Source organism: Micropterus salmoides, unplaced genomic scaffold (genome assembly GCF_014851395.1).
Source record: "Micropterus salmoides isolate LMB-PRFRI ecotype aquatic unplaced genomic scaffold, ASM1485139v1 Ms_hic_scaffold_16, whole genome shotgun sequence".
Classification (NCBI taxonomy): Eukaryota; Metazoa; Chordata; class Actinopteri; order Centrarchiformes; family Centrarchidae; genus Micropterus; species Micropterus salmoides.
In genome coordinates, this window is record NW_024040707.1 from 9175656 (window position 1) to 9191328 (window position 15673).

The following is a 15673-nucleotide window of genomic DNA, read 5'->3' on the forward strand; positions in this document are numbered from 1 at the left end:
AGTCTTTAAGGTTTTCATTGGTCTACCGCGTTGTCAATCACAAATGTACGACGCCCTCCTTTGTCGGTTGGAGCTACGTTTGGCATTCAGAGAGCCAGTATTACTTTTATCTAATGTAAAAAGTTTTATTTGTTATGTCAGCATTTAGCATAAATGTTGTTAGACAGAAGGATAATTAGCATACATCAATTCCGGTTCACACATACTGTTAGCACCACTTAAACCTGCAGTAACTGATTTATTTTGTAACAACAACACAACATTGACATAACTTTTAAGTTGATATGGCGAACTTGTTAGCAGACGGTTTCTTATTTACACATCCAGCATTTAAGGAGCAACATTATCATCCATTTGGAGTCATGTTCATGTCCACCTGATGAATGTAAGTCCAATATTCACCCTCTTTTTGCTCTGTTTGTGGTTTCAAGCAACTCCTGAGGGAACTGTCTGGCTCTGTAGCTGCTAAATGAATCAGAATCAGCTTTATTGCCAGGTATGTGTACACATACCAGGAATTTGACTCTGGATTGTACATTGCTCAAGGTGTGCTTACTTATACAATAATACAAAATCACAATAATAAAAATAAAATAAAGACCAGCTAGTGTTCAGTGGGTTTTTAGAGCTTTTTAGCTGTTTGCTGCAGCAGAAAACAACCTAATGAGAGTGGTGAGAGCAAACTAAAACAGTTATGTTGTGGCTGAACGGCTAAAATAATAAATTGATACTATAAATCTCTGTAAAGCAGAGGGGAGCTGCAGATTTAGGTTATAATTATCCATAGGTTCATCATTTGTCATTTAATACATTGTTAAGATAAAAATATAGATTAGGTTATAGCTGCTGTAAATATCCTTTCCTCTACTTATTTTATATTCTCACTGTAATAGTAGAAGTTAGACCTGCAGTGTGGAATTTTAGTTTTCACCTTTTAACAGTGAGAATAATTACACAACACCGGTAAAACACTTTTTATGACAAATAGGGCATATCTGGACAATGACTCATATTGAGTTGCTGCTGTTGGCCCTACAGCTTTGGTCATTGCTGGTTGGCATAAAACTATACATTTCACTAATCACTACCGATGATCCAGCACAGAAACATCACCACAGACACTAGATTTTAAAACCTCTGTATACTGTGAGTACAGAGAGATTTACCTGGCAGGGATATTCTTAATCAGTCATTCATTTATATGTGAAAGTCCCACACTCTAGCTTTAACTCTAACTGTACATTGAGTCTTTTATGTCTACTGCAATCAGTGATGGAAAGTCACTAAGTACGTCAAGGACAGTACTTAACCTTTACCTGTTGCTGGCATTAGCTTCACTCCCTCATGGTTTGGGATCCCACAGACCCCACTGCTGCTGGTGTTAAAACAGTAAGCGTAATTGTTGTACATTTGACAAAGGTGAGAAAATAGGGACATAATTGTTATTACAACACAAAAATAAGTATAAAATATTCATTTTGTTTGCTAAAAACTAATTCACAGAAAATGAAACCTACTGAGAGAAATCCTAATAGACTTATTGGAATTTGGGAAGGATAGAGCTGCGTAAAACTTACTCCAATCACAGATAGAGAGCATGTGAAAATCCCCTGTTTTAACCGTGTTTTACAGCTGCAGTTTCTGAGACCCCAACAGAAGTACATCTTCTGAAATGTGTCATCACAATCATGTTAATAAGCGATTTTCTAGTCATGAAGTATCAAGCTGCTGAAACAATGTTAAGTGTGTTTTTGAACTGTCAAACAGAACATTAGGATACACAAGTCTGCTTCTTAGCATGTAAACAGGCCCGTATTGGAGGTAGCTGTTGAGTACTTCAAGGCATGTACATGTAACACAACACACAAACTTTACCCCTTTTGTAAGATAACTTATTCAATTCATGGCTAAAACTGTTTCTCATTAAAATTCACCCCAGCAATTAGTCAAGAAGTTGAAAAGAGCCGCTACAAGGCCAGAATCCTTTGGTGACAATAGTTTTTAATGAGGTCAGTGTTTTGTATTGTCGACTGTTGCATGATATAGGCTTCCTCCTTCAAAGTGCACTACTTGGTGATATTCTATTTTTGCAGGGATTTCAAAGAGCCAGCCAGGTTGCTGTGGTTACAAAAAAAGGACGTCTGGGCCCGCAGCACTGAACAGGTAAGTGGAAAGCTTCAAAGATATGTGGCAGTGGAGCGGAAACAGAACTATTGTTGTTTTCTCCAAACCACAGCTACAGCATCTTCTAATGAGACAATTAAAAATGATTTCTTGGACAGGAGAGGCCATTATATTGAATTATTACAAATTCTTTGAACTACAGTGGCAGTGCCTTTTATGTTGATTAATTGGTCACACGGGGATCAGTTACAACATGAAGGAGGCCTATATATAGTATGTAATCATTAACTGTGGTATCAGTACATTACATACATAAATCCGTGTAGAATAAAACAACAAAAAACACGGTAATTTAGGTGCTGCAGTGAATCTAATCAACTTTTTCGCCTCATTGTCTTGTGATTGTTTTGTACTAACAGCAACAATCTGTTTGTAATTCCCCCAACAACAACTTAGCTTTCAAAGCCACCTTACATTTCCTACTTTTTTTCTGTAAGAGCAATTTAGCTGACACCAGTATAGTGTGTATAGCTAAAAAACTCCAATTAGACTGTAATATGCTGACATTGATTGTGCAGCTGGCTACATGACTTGGTGTTTCTGTATGAATAACTACAGTATAGTAAATATGTATGGTGACATATCCCCCCCGGGCATTCACCACTTTATACAATGTCAGATTTAAGTCGCTTCTTTGCTGTCAATCAAAAGCCACATCATCACGCATCAAAAGAAATCAGCATCACACGCATATAGACATGTAAATCATTTCCAGTGCTGAGGTGTTTTTGGAGTCCCACTACACTCTGCGTGACCCTCTGCTGTCACAGCAGGACTGTATTATAGTTGCTAACATATCTCAATTACTTAGATTGAGTTAGTCACACAGGTACAGCGGCAGGTCACGGAAGAACAGTTCCCACATAATGATTTGCTGTTAATATTAGATTTCAGTCCCCGTGGGATTGTCACACTTAGAGCAGTTGAAGAAAATTACCTGCCAGCTTTCCGACAGAGAAGTGAGCTGTATTTATTTATACCTTCTCTCTTTTTTTCTTTTTACACGTTGACATGCTTTTAAAGTGATAATTATTCTGACTGCAATTTTCAGTCTTCAAACTATGGCTTTGTGATAGATGAATGTGTCTGAAATCGTGACACGGTTTAGCAACAGTAGATGTTGCTGTGTTTGCGGCTGTATGTGTGACTGATTTGTTCAGTTATGTTGATTATTCACTGGTGGCTCTCGTTGCTTAAACCTATGAAATAATTTTCTGCACTATTTCCTTCTAGTACCGCTGCCCAGAACAGGATTTCTGTTTAATGATCTTTCTTGCATTGAAATAAATTTGCTCTCTCAACCTCATCCAGAGGGAGAAAATAAGTGTTGCTTTAGAGTGAGATTATTTAGATGTGGTTTAAGTTGTAGTCTTTTTTCCATTTACATCAGTGAGTTTATTATCTTTACCCTAAAGACAGATGCAGATTTTTTTCAAACTGTTCAAGCTGAAATATCAACATGGGGAAGCAACAAAAGCATTTTTAAAATCTTATTTATCTCTAAAGCAAATGATAAAAATCTTACATCTGTAATTCCTTTGCAATACTTGTTTCTGCATGTATAGTATATGAAGGAAAAAGAGGAGCTATTTAAGGAGTGCCCTCCTTGACTTTTGCTTGAGTGCTGATGACAAGTTGGATATCTTAGATGCATAAAAATGCGATTTTGACATGACTTCAAAAAGAGAAGCATACGGATGAGGTGGACCCTCTGCCAACAGAGAGACGAGGAAACAGATGGGTTTTTACACAAACAGCACAAACATCAAGAACACTGAGTTAAAGAGCTTGGCAGTCTCACTTGATGAAACAGTGAGGAATGGAGGCACTTTTAATGAGCATCTCTCCTGTGATGCAGAATGTGAAAAGACAAACTGTTTGCTCTTAAAGGGGCAGTTACAGTTGGTTGGCCCTGACTGGTTGAACCGAATGGTTTTACCAACCTATTGTTGGTCAGTATGCATGCAGATTGGTTATAACATGAAAATTGTTTGAAAGGACATTCATGTTTTCATTTTGAAAATAAAATAATAGCCTAGAGGAGAATATCTCTACAGTTCAATTATCCAGTTGTTATCAACAACCAAAGCTTGCTGATGTTGTTGAATTGTTATTGCTGACAGTTGGTGATCAGCCAACAGATGGCGCCAGATGTATGGGTCGGGTCAGAGGGAGGGTGGGTGCCAGTTGAAGGAGTGTTGAATCAAGTACTGATAGTTTTTCTTATTACAAAGATGACATGTTGCTTTCTAAGTCACCTGTAAGCAAGTAAGAGACACCAGTTGCAACCAAAACACATTTTTCAATAGTGAACTGGAAAAGAAACGGCGAAACCCATTAAGAATATATGTTGTTTTTTAGGACTGCAACTAACTTTTTTTTATTAATCGACTCGTTTTCTACTCTGGGAAATGTACAAAAAATAAAAAATGCACAGCGCAAGTTGAGAGGCCAATGTGGTGTCTTCAGATGTCTAGTTTTGTCTGACCAACAGCCCAAAGCCAAATTAAATTATATAAAACTGAGAAGAAAATACTCACATTTGAGAAGCTAAAACCAGGAAATAATTTTTTTTATTAAGTATTATTGCTTGTTCAACAAATGAAATGATTAATCGATCATCAACATTTTTGCAGATTATTTCTAACTAATGGTTTCAGCTCTACTGCTTTTTGTCTGTCATCTTAGCAATAGAGATCATTTCTCTGTGCAGGGTAGCAGAATTTGAATAAACTCTGTGGGGCTGTAAATCACAAACATTTTCATCATCCACAATTAATCTGCAGGTTATTCTCTCGATTAATTAATTGATCTTTAAAATGTCAGAATATGGTGAAAAATGCCCATTACAGTTTCCCGGAGACAATATCTTCAAATCCTTCAGTCCAAGCCCCAAAGATATTCAGTTTACTATACCATAAATAAACAAACAGAGAATATTCACATATTAGAAGCTGGAACGAGAGAAATGTTGACATTTTTGCTTAACAAATTATCAAAATTGTTGCTGATTTTCTGTTGATCGACTGTGACCAACCAAAAGACACCAGTTGCAATAGAGATGATTTGTCTGTGCAGGGAAGCAGTTCTGTATTTGAATAAATAGAGTTTTCCTATAAATAGCATGATAATCCCCTGCGTGGTGTTTAATAGCCCTGGATTTGCTGCTAGGTAGATCTGTGCAGTAACCTTGTAATAACCCCTCACCCCATCAGGAGGCAGTCTCTCAGACAGTCGCTCAGAAGATGATGGCATTCTGGGGTCAATATCTTTGAAGTGTGAGTGTAGCACACTCAATTTTGCAGGATGTTTTCAATCATTTAGATATGAGTGTTTGGGGAGGAGGGAGGCAATGGCTGTCTGTAGAGTTTTTGCAGTGACATGCATGCAGGGCCACGTCCTCCCTACCTGCCGCCCTTTGCTGATCACTCATTTCCGCTGTTGTTACACACACAGCTCACCCACGGGTGCTGTAATTGGATTGCATAGGTCCCCATTTTGCAATCCATTGGCATGTAATGAAATCAGTTATTTACTTTCATCATAAAATCTGATAAGGGATAACATCTGCCAGGGTAAAGTTTGAGTGAGTACCGCACATGAATGTTGATGTGCATGCTGCAACATCCTGATCTGCAGCACTGTGAGCTGTTGCCATGTGAACAAGAATCAACACATGGTTGGAAATTTGCCATTTGACAATTTATTAAGTTATTTGTTTACCTTCAGCGGGATAACTAGCAGCATGTAAGAACTGAAGCATGTAACAACAGCAGTGACAATCACTGCTTTTCCTTGTTGAAGAGAGAAGAGTGCAGCAAAGTGTCCTGTTTCTAAGTCCCTGCTCTGCTCTGCCTGCTGTCTCATTATACTGCTGCTGTGCTGCTGGAGGACACTGAAGGACACAAGCGATTGAATTCAAGTGTTGTATATTCCCTGGAAACCAATCAAGAAAAGCCCCAGAATAATAATCCCTGTCCGCTGTCATGATTCATTTTTATTTTGTTCCATATTTTTCTCTGGCTTTCGAGTCACTCAGAAAGAGTAGTTCCAGCATAAAATCAATGTTCCATTAAAATTTAATGACCAGGAAGGGCTTAATAGTGGTGGAACAGATGCCTCTGCTTTTGATAATACCGACTTCCCAGGAACTCTTATTCAAAACTATATTGGTGTTGTCAGGTCTCTTGACCGTTCCTGTTCTCAGCCACCGTGCACAACTAAAGATATTGGCATTTTTGTGCCTTGTAGCGGTGAAATTAAAAGTTAGTGAATTGACAGTAGAGCTCATAAGATTCATCAAACATTGACAGCAGAGGCCACAGCTGATGGCACATTATACTCATAACTAGAATTACTCACTGTGTTAATGTTGACTAAGGACTATTCCAAACAGATTCCAGACTCACGATTTTTCTCAGTGCTTCACACAATACAGATATACATTATGAGGAAAAGGGCTAAGAAAGATATAAAAACTAAATTGAATGAACAGATTGGCCTGTCAGTGAACATCTGCAGTGTATGTGCGTGTGTTTTCTCAGTAATAAAAAGACACCCCGTTCTCCTTTAATAGAATCAAATGTTACAGTTTTAAAAGAAATAAGAGTGGACTCGTAGGGTTCTTGTGCTATTGTTTTTATTAACGTTATCACTGCTATTGTTGTCATCATTATTAATTGTAGCAGAACAAGATAAATCAAAACACCCCTCAGCAATCATGGCTTAAGTTTCTTCATACTCAGCTGTAACAGAGAGATAGAAAGAGAGAGAGTGAAGAAAGAAAGTGGAAAATCTTAATCAGTTTTTTTTTCTTTGAGGACCATATGGAAGGTTTCAAGCAGCCAACCATATGTTGAAGGCTTTTGTCATGGAAATCATACTTTTTGGCACTTTTTCATTGCGCAGCCAAGCCGGGCACATAAATAAAAGAAAAAAAGAACAGAAAAAAAATTATACAGAACATGATCAAATCTTTGAGAATACACAGAGTTGTTGTTGTTTGTAACTTACAACAGATAGCTTTTTAATCAACACACTCCCTGATTCACATGGCCACCCAGACTGCAATTGGTACCTGTATTTGTCTTTTCTTTTTGTTAATAAAAAAAAGACAACATGAATAGAAAAAGAGCAATTAAATGTCTACATGCATTGTCATATTATTGCTGTGATATATTTACAAATATATTTACAAAATCATCAAAGAGGAACAATGTTTCCCTACATCTAAATGTAGAAGTTTAGAATCAAACTGCACCTCCTTTTTTGTCATTAATATTTTCTCTGAGGACGATCTGTAATACTGCCAGTTTTAGATCCAAGAGTTCCTTTTTCAATTGATGTTTTTAATGGTCTCATTGCTTTTATCTGCCGTATTAAAACATGTTTTGGAAGTGCATTATTTTTATCCCAAAGTAAAATAGTAAACATATAAAAAAGGATCTATTGGAAGTAACGAGGTCTGCATTAGTTCAATAATACAGCGACGTGCCAAACTGGGTGTTCTGCAAGTTAATCAGGAGACAGGTGGTTTGGATGCTCTCATGCAGTGATTCAGCTGTAGCACTTAGACGACCATTGACAGGATGATGGTGAAACAGGGAGGAGAGGACGGATAAACAGAGCAGAAACGCCGTTTTTTCGCTTTGTGTTCTTTTGTGTGTGTGTGTGTGTTTTTAGGGCAGGCTCAGCATTACTGCTATCGTGTCATCCATTTGGAATATGCAAATAGCTGACAGTGCATTTGCCTGCTGGTGCTTGACCTTCCCCTTGGAGGTCGCTCACCGACTCAATTACGCTTCCTATCTGCAGTCTGTCTGCAAACACCTGTTATCCTCCTACACTCCGCCACCCTCCGCCAATCCCACTTCAGCACATCTCATCCTCGGTGCGTCTGTTTAGAGGCAGTTGGGATGGGATGAGGACGGCTGGTAGGGGGGGGACGCGAGGCAGGGACAAATGATGGGGGAGACGGAAGTGCATTATAGCGCTGTTTCATTACAGCAATCTTCAAAAAGTTTCTCTACCAAGACTGTTCACTTCGAGATCTTTTCCGTTAGTGCCGGTTAAGACGCATATACAGCACCTCCGTCCTTACGTTGTCTCAGGAGGATCTTCTCCTTTGGCACCTCATAGAATTGCTTAGCTGCTTTAAACTGCACAGAATAATTTGGCAGCAGTAGTGACTTTGAATTTAACTATATTCAAACGTTTTATTATGTCAGTGACCTAAAGGAGAATTATTGTAATCCTGTTGTGTAATATGTAACCTTCTAGCAATTGAGTCACATCAAAACTGCCCTTCAGCTGCCAGAAGAGATTTTATTTTACCTGGTTGATTTTTAAAACAAAAGAGACACAAATAATTATGATATTATAGGATAGCAGCCTTTTCCAGTCGAATTAACACCTGTAGCAGTTCTAGACTTGCTGTATAAAAGACTGAGTTTTGCTTACAGTTACTGCATCACATCATTATTGCATTTGCACCTTTGAAACCTCAGTGCAGCTAGATTATATCTACATTATTTGGCTCTCTGATTTCAACATATAGTGTTACATTTTCATGGCGATGTGTACATGCACATCAACGTTGGCCAAATTATTTATTGCCTGAGACAAAAATCTCCAGTCCCGAGGAGGCGGTGGACTTTTGGAAAACAGCAAGATGGAGAATATTTAGTGTTTAGTTTCATTGTTTCTTTTTATTGCCCTAAATCGACTGAAAACAGGACAGCTGTGATTGTTATACATGTCAATCGCTGTGTCAGTAAAGTTATTGCCACGAAAACAAAAGTAATTCTGCATTCCTTCGTTTGAAGTCTCCTAGCACTGGTACTGTACATTGTTCCTCTTTAAAAAACTAAGTCCCGAGGACTCTCTACAGTTTTCATGCATATAAACATTTTCTTTGAAGATCAGCAGCATCTTACAAGGTCGATGGATGTTCATTTTTTAAATGATAAACAATAAATAAATACATGATAATAAACAAATAAGCAAGTCTTCAATAAATACACAAAATTAGGTCAATAAATAAATAGATAAATAGGTAGATAAATAAAGTATTTACATGATAAATAGATGGGATGCATCTAAAACTTGGGCAGAGCTTTGAGAGACATATAAAACAGACAAACAGAATAATTTGACTGTCACTTTGTAACTGAGGGTGTGTGAGTCCATACCTTCACTCTGAGGTAACACTGGCGGAGGGGGAGCACCTCAGACACCGGGTGAAGATTGCTCTTTAAGACGGGACGATGCACCATAAAGGCAGCAGAGTTTATGCAAGCCACCGTGGTGGAGGAAGAACAACGCGAGTTTTCATTGCTATAGACAGGTCAACCGCACATGGCACTTACAATAGATCATTTGGTCTAGCTCCCAGTATTTTTGTCCAAGTCTGTACATCAGGGTGAGACTATGAATTTGATCAGACAGAGTGTGTGAAGACCTGTTCAACAGGCCTGCTAAACATTTTAAAATCACTGCTCTTACAGAATTGAATTGAATGACCCATGGTCTATGATCTTGTATAGCTTATTTAAAATTTGAATACCCACAGTTACAAAGATGCTTTCGATCAACAAGGGATAATAAGCACAAAAAAATAAATTTAGAAAAATCAAATAGAAAAATAACATCCGTTGAATTGAAACATTGGTGTGGAAAAAGGGGTTTGTCTTTTTAACTTTTAAAATGATCTCCCTTTTTTGCAAATACTGTCATAGTTCACATTTTCGTAAAAAGTTCATGTTGGCAGTTGCAAAAGAATTCAATTCTTAGCAAATAAAAAGCAGCATAAAAATACAAGAGGTCATTTTGTCTCTAAAAAACAAAAGAACACTGTTAGTCCTTTTTTTATGTTTTTTTTGTTCATTTTCTCATTACTATTTGCTATAAAATATCAGGAATCTAAATATTATTACTATTGATATCAATATCATTATAGTCATTGATAAAAATTCACATGCCAGGCCTCATATATAATTGTGTGTAAGTGTGTGTGATAGTGTGTGTGTGATAGTGTGTGCACACGTGCGTACATTAATGTGTGTGTGTGTGTGTGTGTCTTAGTTAATGTGTGTGTGTGTGTGTGTGTGTGTGTGTGTGTGTGCGTGTGTTTACATGCGCCCACATCCATGCGAGCACATGTTGCTTAATTGTGTACAACTATCATCTACAGTTTCTAGTTTGGGGAAGGTTGTTTGATTGTATGTTTCTGTGGACGATTAGCTACTGTGCAGGGAAAAAATCCAGCATCTTTTGAAATTGTCTTTGCCATAATCATTAGAGTTTCTTCACGTAATCTCAGTGAAAATATTGCTTTCTAAAAAAAGGGAAGAAAAAAGGCATGGAGGGCAGAGTGAACAGGGTTATTGGTTGTGAACCTACATAGGGGTTCAAAATTTAGCTTCTTCCTCGTGGTTAGTTTTCTGATCCAGAGTCGTCTTCGTCTGCAGAGCCCTTGAAGCAAGCTGACTCGTAGTGCTTGTTCAGGTAGGACTTGAGAGCGAAGGTCTTATTGCAGCGCTTGCATCTGTAGTGCTTGAAGGCAGAGTGTGTTTGCATGTGGGCGCGGAGGTTTGAACGGTCAGCAAAGGCTTTGCCACAGTGTGCGCAGGCAAAGGGCTTCTCACCGGTGTGTGAGCGCATGTGACCTTGAAGGAGCCACGGTCGGCTGAATGCCTTGCTGCACACGTCACACTTGTGCTTGAGGTCGTGGGTGAGGATGTGCATGGCCAATGCCGGCATGGACACGTACACTTTATTACAGGTGGGACATTTTCGGGCCATCTTGCTGTCCAGGCTGCGGTGCGTCTGCTTGTGTCTGCTGAGGTTGGAAGAGGTGGCGTACGTCTTGCCGCACTCGTTGCAGGAGTGGCGAGCCGTCCCGGCTCCCCTCTCCTGAGCCCCAGCGTTGGCACTGCTGCTTCTTGAGCCCCCTCCATGACTCTCGGTGTCTCCCTTCCGCCTTGAGCGCCCGTCAGAGATGAAGAAGGCATCCATGGTGTAACCCTCATCCAGCGCCTCCGATTCACCGCTGTAGAAGCCGCTGGCTGTCATGCCAGACTGGGGGCTGTCGGGGTGCTTCAGGTCGGGGTCACAGTACTCCCCTCCACTGCTCACCTGGGTGTAGAGGGGATCTGACACCGGCGAAGCCAGCTTGTGCTCCATCTTCTTCTCCTCCTGGTATACAGATGGCGTGATGTAATCCTGGATGTAGCCTGGGTAAGAGACACATGCAAACACAGTTGGCCAGAGGTTGTGATGGATAAGGACACAGTGGCATGCTGGTGATTACATGATTATCATGTTGGATGATTGCCCTTCGTAAAATGGTGAAAGAGTGAGTGGTAGCACTGAGCTAATTGCATTTTATTCCAGAACTCCCAATAGTGCTGTGATGCAGGGGAGCATGACTTGCTCAGCTGCGTTTAGGAAGGTTACAATTTTATAGTGAGAATGAGCACCAGATAGTAGATCATCAAAGAAGAAAGTCTCCTGTGTAAGAAAGTGGGTGCTAAAGCCTGTCTTAAATAAAGTAGTCTCATTGATTAGACCTCCCTTTCTTTATGGTTTGTCAGTCGTCTGTGGCTGGATATGCTTAATGACTGCTCTGTGACTCCTCCATTACAAGTCAAACAGAATCATGTTTCATCTCTAAACCTTAATACATTTCTTATTTCTCCAGACCTTTTATTATTGCAGGGGGTTAGTATTTTTTAATGTGAGTGTTTAAAATTCCACCTCACAACAGGTTGCATCTCTGATTTAATTACTGTTTGTGTTTTTGCTGCACAAAATTTTTTGCGTTTTAAAACAGATGAACTTGTTAGGCAGCTGCTTACATCCTGTAGGATTTCATGCTACATCAAGCAGGTTTAAGCATGGTACAACAAAGCACAATACACCACAAGTGATTTAAATGTACAGAGCATGATATCAGAGAGAAATAATTTTGTTGGAATGGTTCATGTCTTTACTTTCCCTCCGAAGCAGCCCAGTGCCAGAGGAGCTAAAAGGCTTGCTGGCAGCTAAATGCATCCAAACAGAACTCAATACATTCTTATGCCATGAATCTCAAGAGCTTAATAAATACTAAATGCATTTTACCTTCAGAGTTGATATTATATAGGGTGAACATACGAGTGCAAATATAAAATGTGGTGAAATTCGTTCCCTGAGAGAAATACTGCAGAAAAAAATTCCTAAACAGTGTGTGCAGCAAACGGTGGAAATTAGTTATTGACTGCTTTTTAATGAAATTCAAAGTTTAGAACTGATCAATAGGCTATCATATGTTAAATAGTGCAGCCGTGAGAACAGTCAAGTGCTGGAGAAAATAGAAATAGTGTGAGGAAAAGATAAAGCATCTGCGACACACAATAATAGTTTATTGAGCACCGTGTGCTTGAGGCCCGATAATGTGAGACGTGGCATCACACACATTGTTTGTAAGGAGGGTCACCTGTCTACAGCAGCCAGCACGCTAAAGTGCCTTCAAGAAACAGGCCATTAAGAAATCAGTTGAAGTGGTCTCTTACTACAGCGTCTCCATTCCCAAGGGTTTCTGTTCACACACCCACTTTGTCAAAGACATGACCATGACACCAGGGGACAGGGAAACACCAGGCCTGTGCACACATTATTATGCTGCACTGCATGGGTTCACTGTTTGAAACTACGCAGATGGTGTTTGTCCGAGATAGAGCACTAAAATAAACAGCAATAACACTTTAGAAATAATTCTATAATATCTATTTATCTTTTTAAACACAAAATTCTTACAACTGCAGCTTCAACAACTATTTATAGCTGCCACCACCTGTTTTACAGTCACACTGTAGACTGTTATGAATATAGCAGAAGGGCCCTCTGCACTACATGCAACAACATGGCTTTTATTTTGCTGATATTTTTTTTTAGCAAATCCAGCAGCATCAGTGTAAGCAGACTTGTTTACTATGTTTCAATTAACCAAGGTCAGACATGAAGCTCATCATTTAGGACTCGCGCTGTATCAGCCTTTACAGCTCATAGACTCATTTCTCTAATGCAAAGTAAGCATGTAATTAATGGACCCTCTCAGCCACCCCTCTTTGTTGTTCGACAGACACTCAAGTTAAATGTCTCCACAATGGGGGGAAAGAAAATCTGCTGGCGCGACAGAAGTGCTGATGTTAGGTATTTCAGCCTCGCTCAGAATTCTTTTATTTTGCTGCTCTCTTTATTTTTGACTCAGCATGAAAAGGATGATTCTTTTGTTCAAATTAAACGCCTTTTCTCAACACAAATGTAGTGCCTTATCGTTCATTTCTTCTTTTTGAGGTAATGCTTATTTTTCGTGGTGTTGAACAATGGATTCAGGAACAATAGAGAGTGACAACTATTATACAAAAGGATTCTTTAAAGATCATATGATAAAATCATGCAGCAGGAAATCTAAATAGCATTACAAGCAACAAAATATGCATGGTAAATATATAGAAAATGCATGTTTTTATTTCTTGCCATAATTCTTTAGTCTTTACCCAGTTAGTTGTTTTTAATTTAGCAAACTATTAGAGTTAACAAGCCCATCCAGACATTTTTGTTTATTCCACCAATCCTGATCCATTTAAAATTCACTGAGCCTTGTTATTGACACGGTTGAATAACAGGTGGGCATTGTCACAACATTAAGCTGTGGTCACTGTGAAAATATCATAACAAATCATAACAAAGAGACGCATATGGCCCTTTAAACGTGGCCACAAAATGGAAGCGGCGAGCTTAAAGCGGCCCGTGAAAGTGAAGGTCGTGTCTCCGCTCTGAGCTTACTGTGGCCGGGCCGTGTGTTGACCACAGTGCAGCTATGTGCCTTTCTTCATGTTTACTGTACAACCTCTGTCACGTGATCAGCCTCATTGCTGCCCCAAGCATTTTTGTCTCCTTTTTTCCTTCCCTTTGCAATCCCTTCAGCCCAACTCCCCACCTCCCTCCTGGCTGTAATGTACAGTGTGTTGATGTCTCTTGTGGCGACGATAGGCCTGCATGGCTGAAACTCTAACCCCTGCTAGTTTTCAAATGCCCGGAAGGAAGAGAAAGATGTAGTGGAGCGATGGGGGTGGGGAGACTGTGCATGCTCCATTTGGATGGGAAGAGGGGGGCAAGGGAGGATTGGACCGTGATGGGAACTCAAGGACAATAACAGCTAAGGACAAATGTATCATCCGATACTCATCTCTCATATTCATGAATTTTTTAGTCCACATGATGACCAGATATAGTCAGCCTATGTGGGAGCAGCCAGTACAGGCTTGGTACAGTCATACAAATACGTAACAGGAGCTTCTCCTGATTATACACATGTTTTGTTCCCTATTTACATAAGCTAATCCGTGGCTTTGACCTGAATTGTGTCTGTCCTTCACTGGAGTCAAAAAACAAAAGTCTGAGGGCAGGGAGATGGGGGTGGGGTGCCTCTGAAGAGGATTATTTAGGATATTGATGCAAAAATCAGCTGGTTGCTTGTAACATCTCACACTAATTTACACACTACAGCATGTGATCAGCTAAAGCAAAAGAAAATCTTACCCAACACAAAAACAAAAGAGGATGCCATCTGTGCTAAGTGTGGAAATGTCAGACATGCTGAAATCAGCACTGGGGCTTTCTACAGGCAGGAGTGCTAGCACATCTTTAACTGGACCGGGGCAAACCGGAGGCATGTTAACTCACCATTCTCGCTGAGACGAACGCCAAGGCTGGTCACCGAGTCTGTGATGGAGCGTGCAAAAGTGAACGAGTCGTCCAGGTGGTGATGATGATTGGAGGTGGCATTGGACGAAGAGAAATCATCAAGCTTGATCTTCTTCACCAAAAATGAGCGGGGCATGTTTCAATGGATAAAAACACAGAGCTGAGAAAAACGCATGAGCGAAAATAAAAGACCCTCTGAGGAAGCACACGAGCAGAGCTGGCTTGACAGTAATCCTTGTGGTTAATGTGAAGACAATTGCCAAAAACATAAGATAAGAAAGAAAATGGAAACCAGTGGAGAACAAGGCTGACGGCAATGCTGTGTGATACTCTCTGGCTCCCCAAGCTTCCCCCAGAAAAATAAAAAAATAAAAAATAAAAGCGATCCTGTTCAGCACTGGATAGCTCCTGTGATGCAGCAGGCTTAAGGGACCAGTGAGGAAGAGAAGAGATGGAGACAGACAGAGAGAGGAGGGAGAGAGAGACTGTCAGACTAGCTGAGATCAGCAATCACGCCAGCCTTTATATGGGGCACAGGCAGTGGAAGATCAGGTGGTGCTGCGAAATGGAGCTGCTTAGCTTTAATCCATCAAATGTCCCCGGGGACAAACATCAAATTACTACTGAACCGTCTGTGCATTCGCACACAGACTGAGGAGAAAGAACACAGCCAGACCCCCACTGCCCCCACTGCTGCTCCCCCTTCTCCTCCCCTCCCCTCTTTCACCCCGCTTATGCT

General features: G+C 40.0%; 1 protein-coding gene and 1 long non-coding RNA gene across 2 annotated transcripts in view; one reads left to right on the forward strand and one right to left on the reverse strand.

The window, feature by feature from the left end:
• Positions 1 to 79: 79 nt before the first annotated feature.
• LOC119905944 overlaps positions 80 to 15673 on the forward strand; it is a 46878-nt gene continuing 31284 nt past the window's right edge. Inside the window, exons 1-2 of the long non-coding RNA XR_005444909.1 lie at positions 80 to 385; positions 2094 to 2163. This is a non-coding gene — a long non-coding RNA (uncharacterized LOC119905944). The remainder of the gene's footprint in view (positions 386 to 2093; positions 2164 to 15673) is intronic.
• scrt2 (scratch family zinc finger 2) lies at positions 6815 to 15557 on the reverse strand. Its single transcript, XM_038723374.1, has 2 exons — positions 14914 to 15557; positions 6815 to 11417 (listed from the first exon to the last, which is right to left on the reverse strand). Exons 1-2 carry the CDS (start codon positions 15068 to 15070, stop codon positions 10618 to 10620), a joined length of 957 nt encoding a protein of 318 aa, XP_038579302.1. The 5' UTR covers positions 15071 to 15557; the 3' UTR covers positions 6815 to 10617.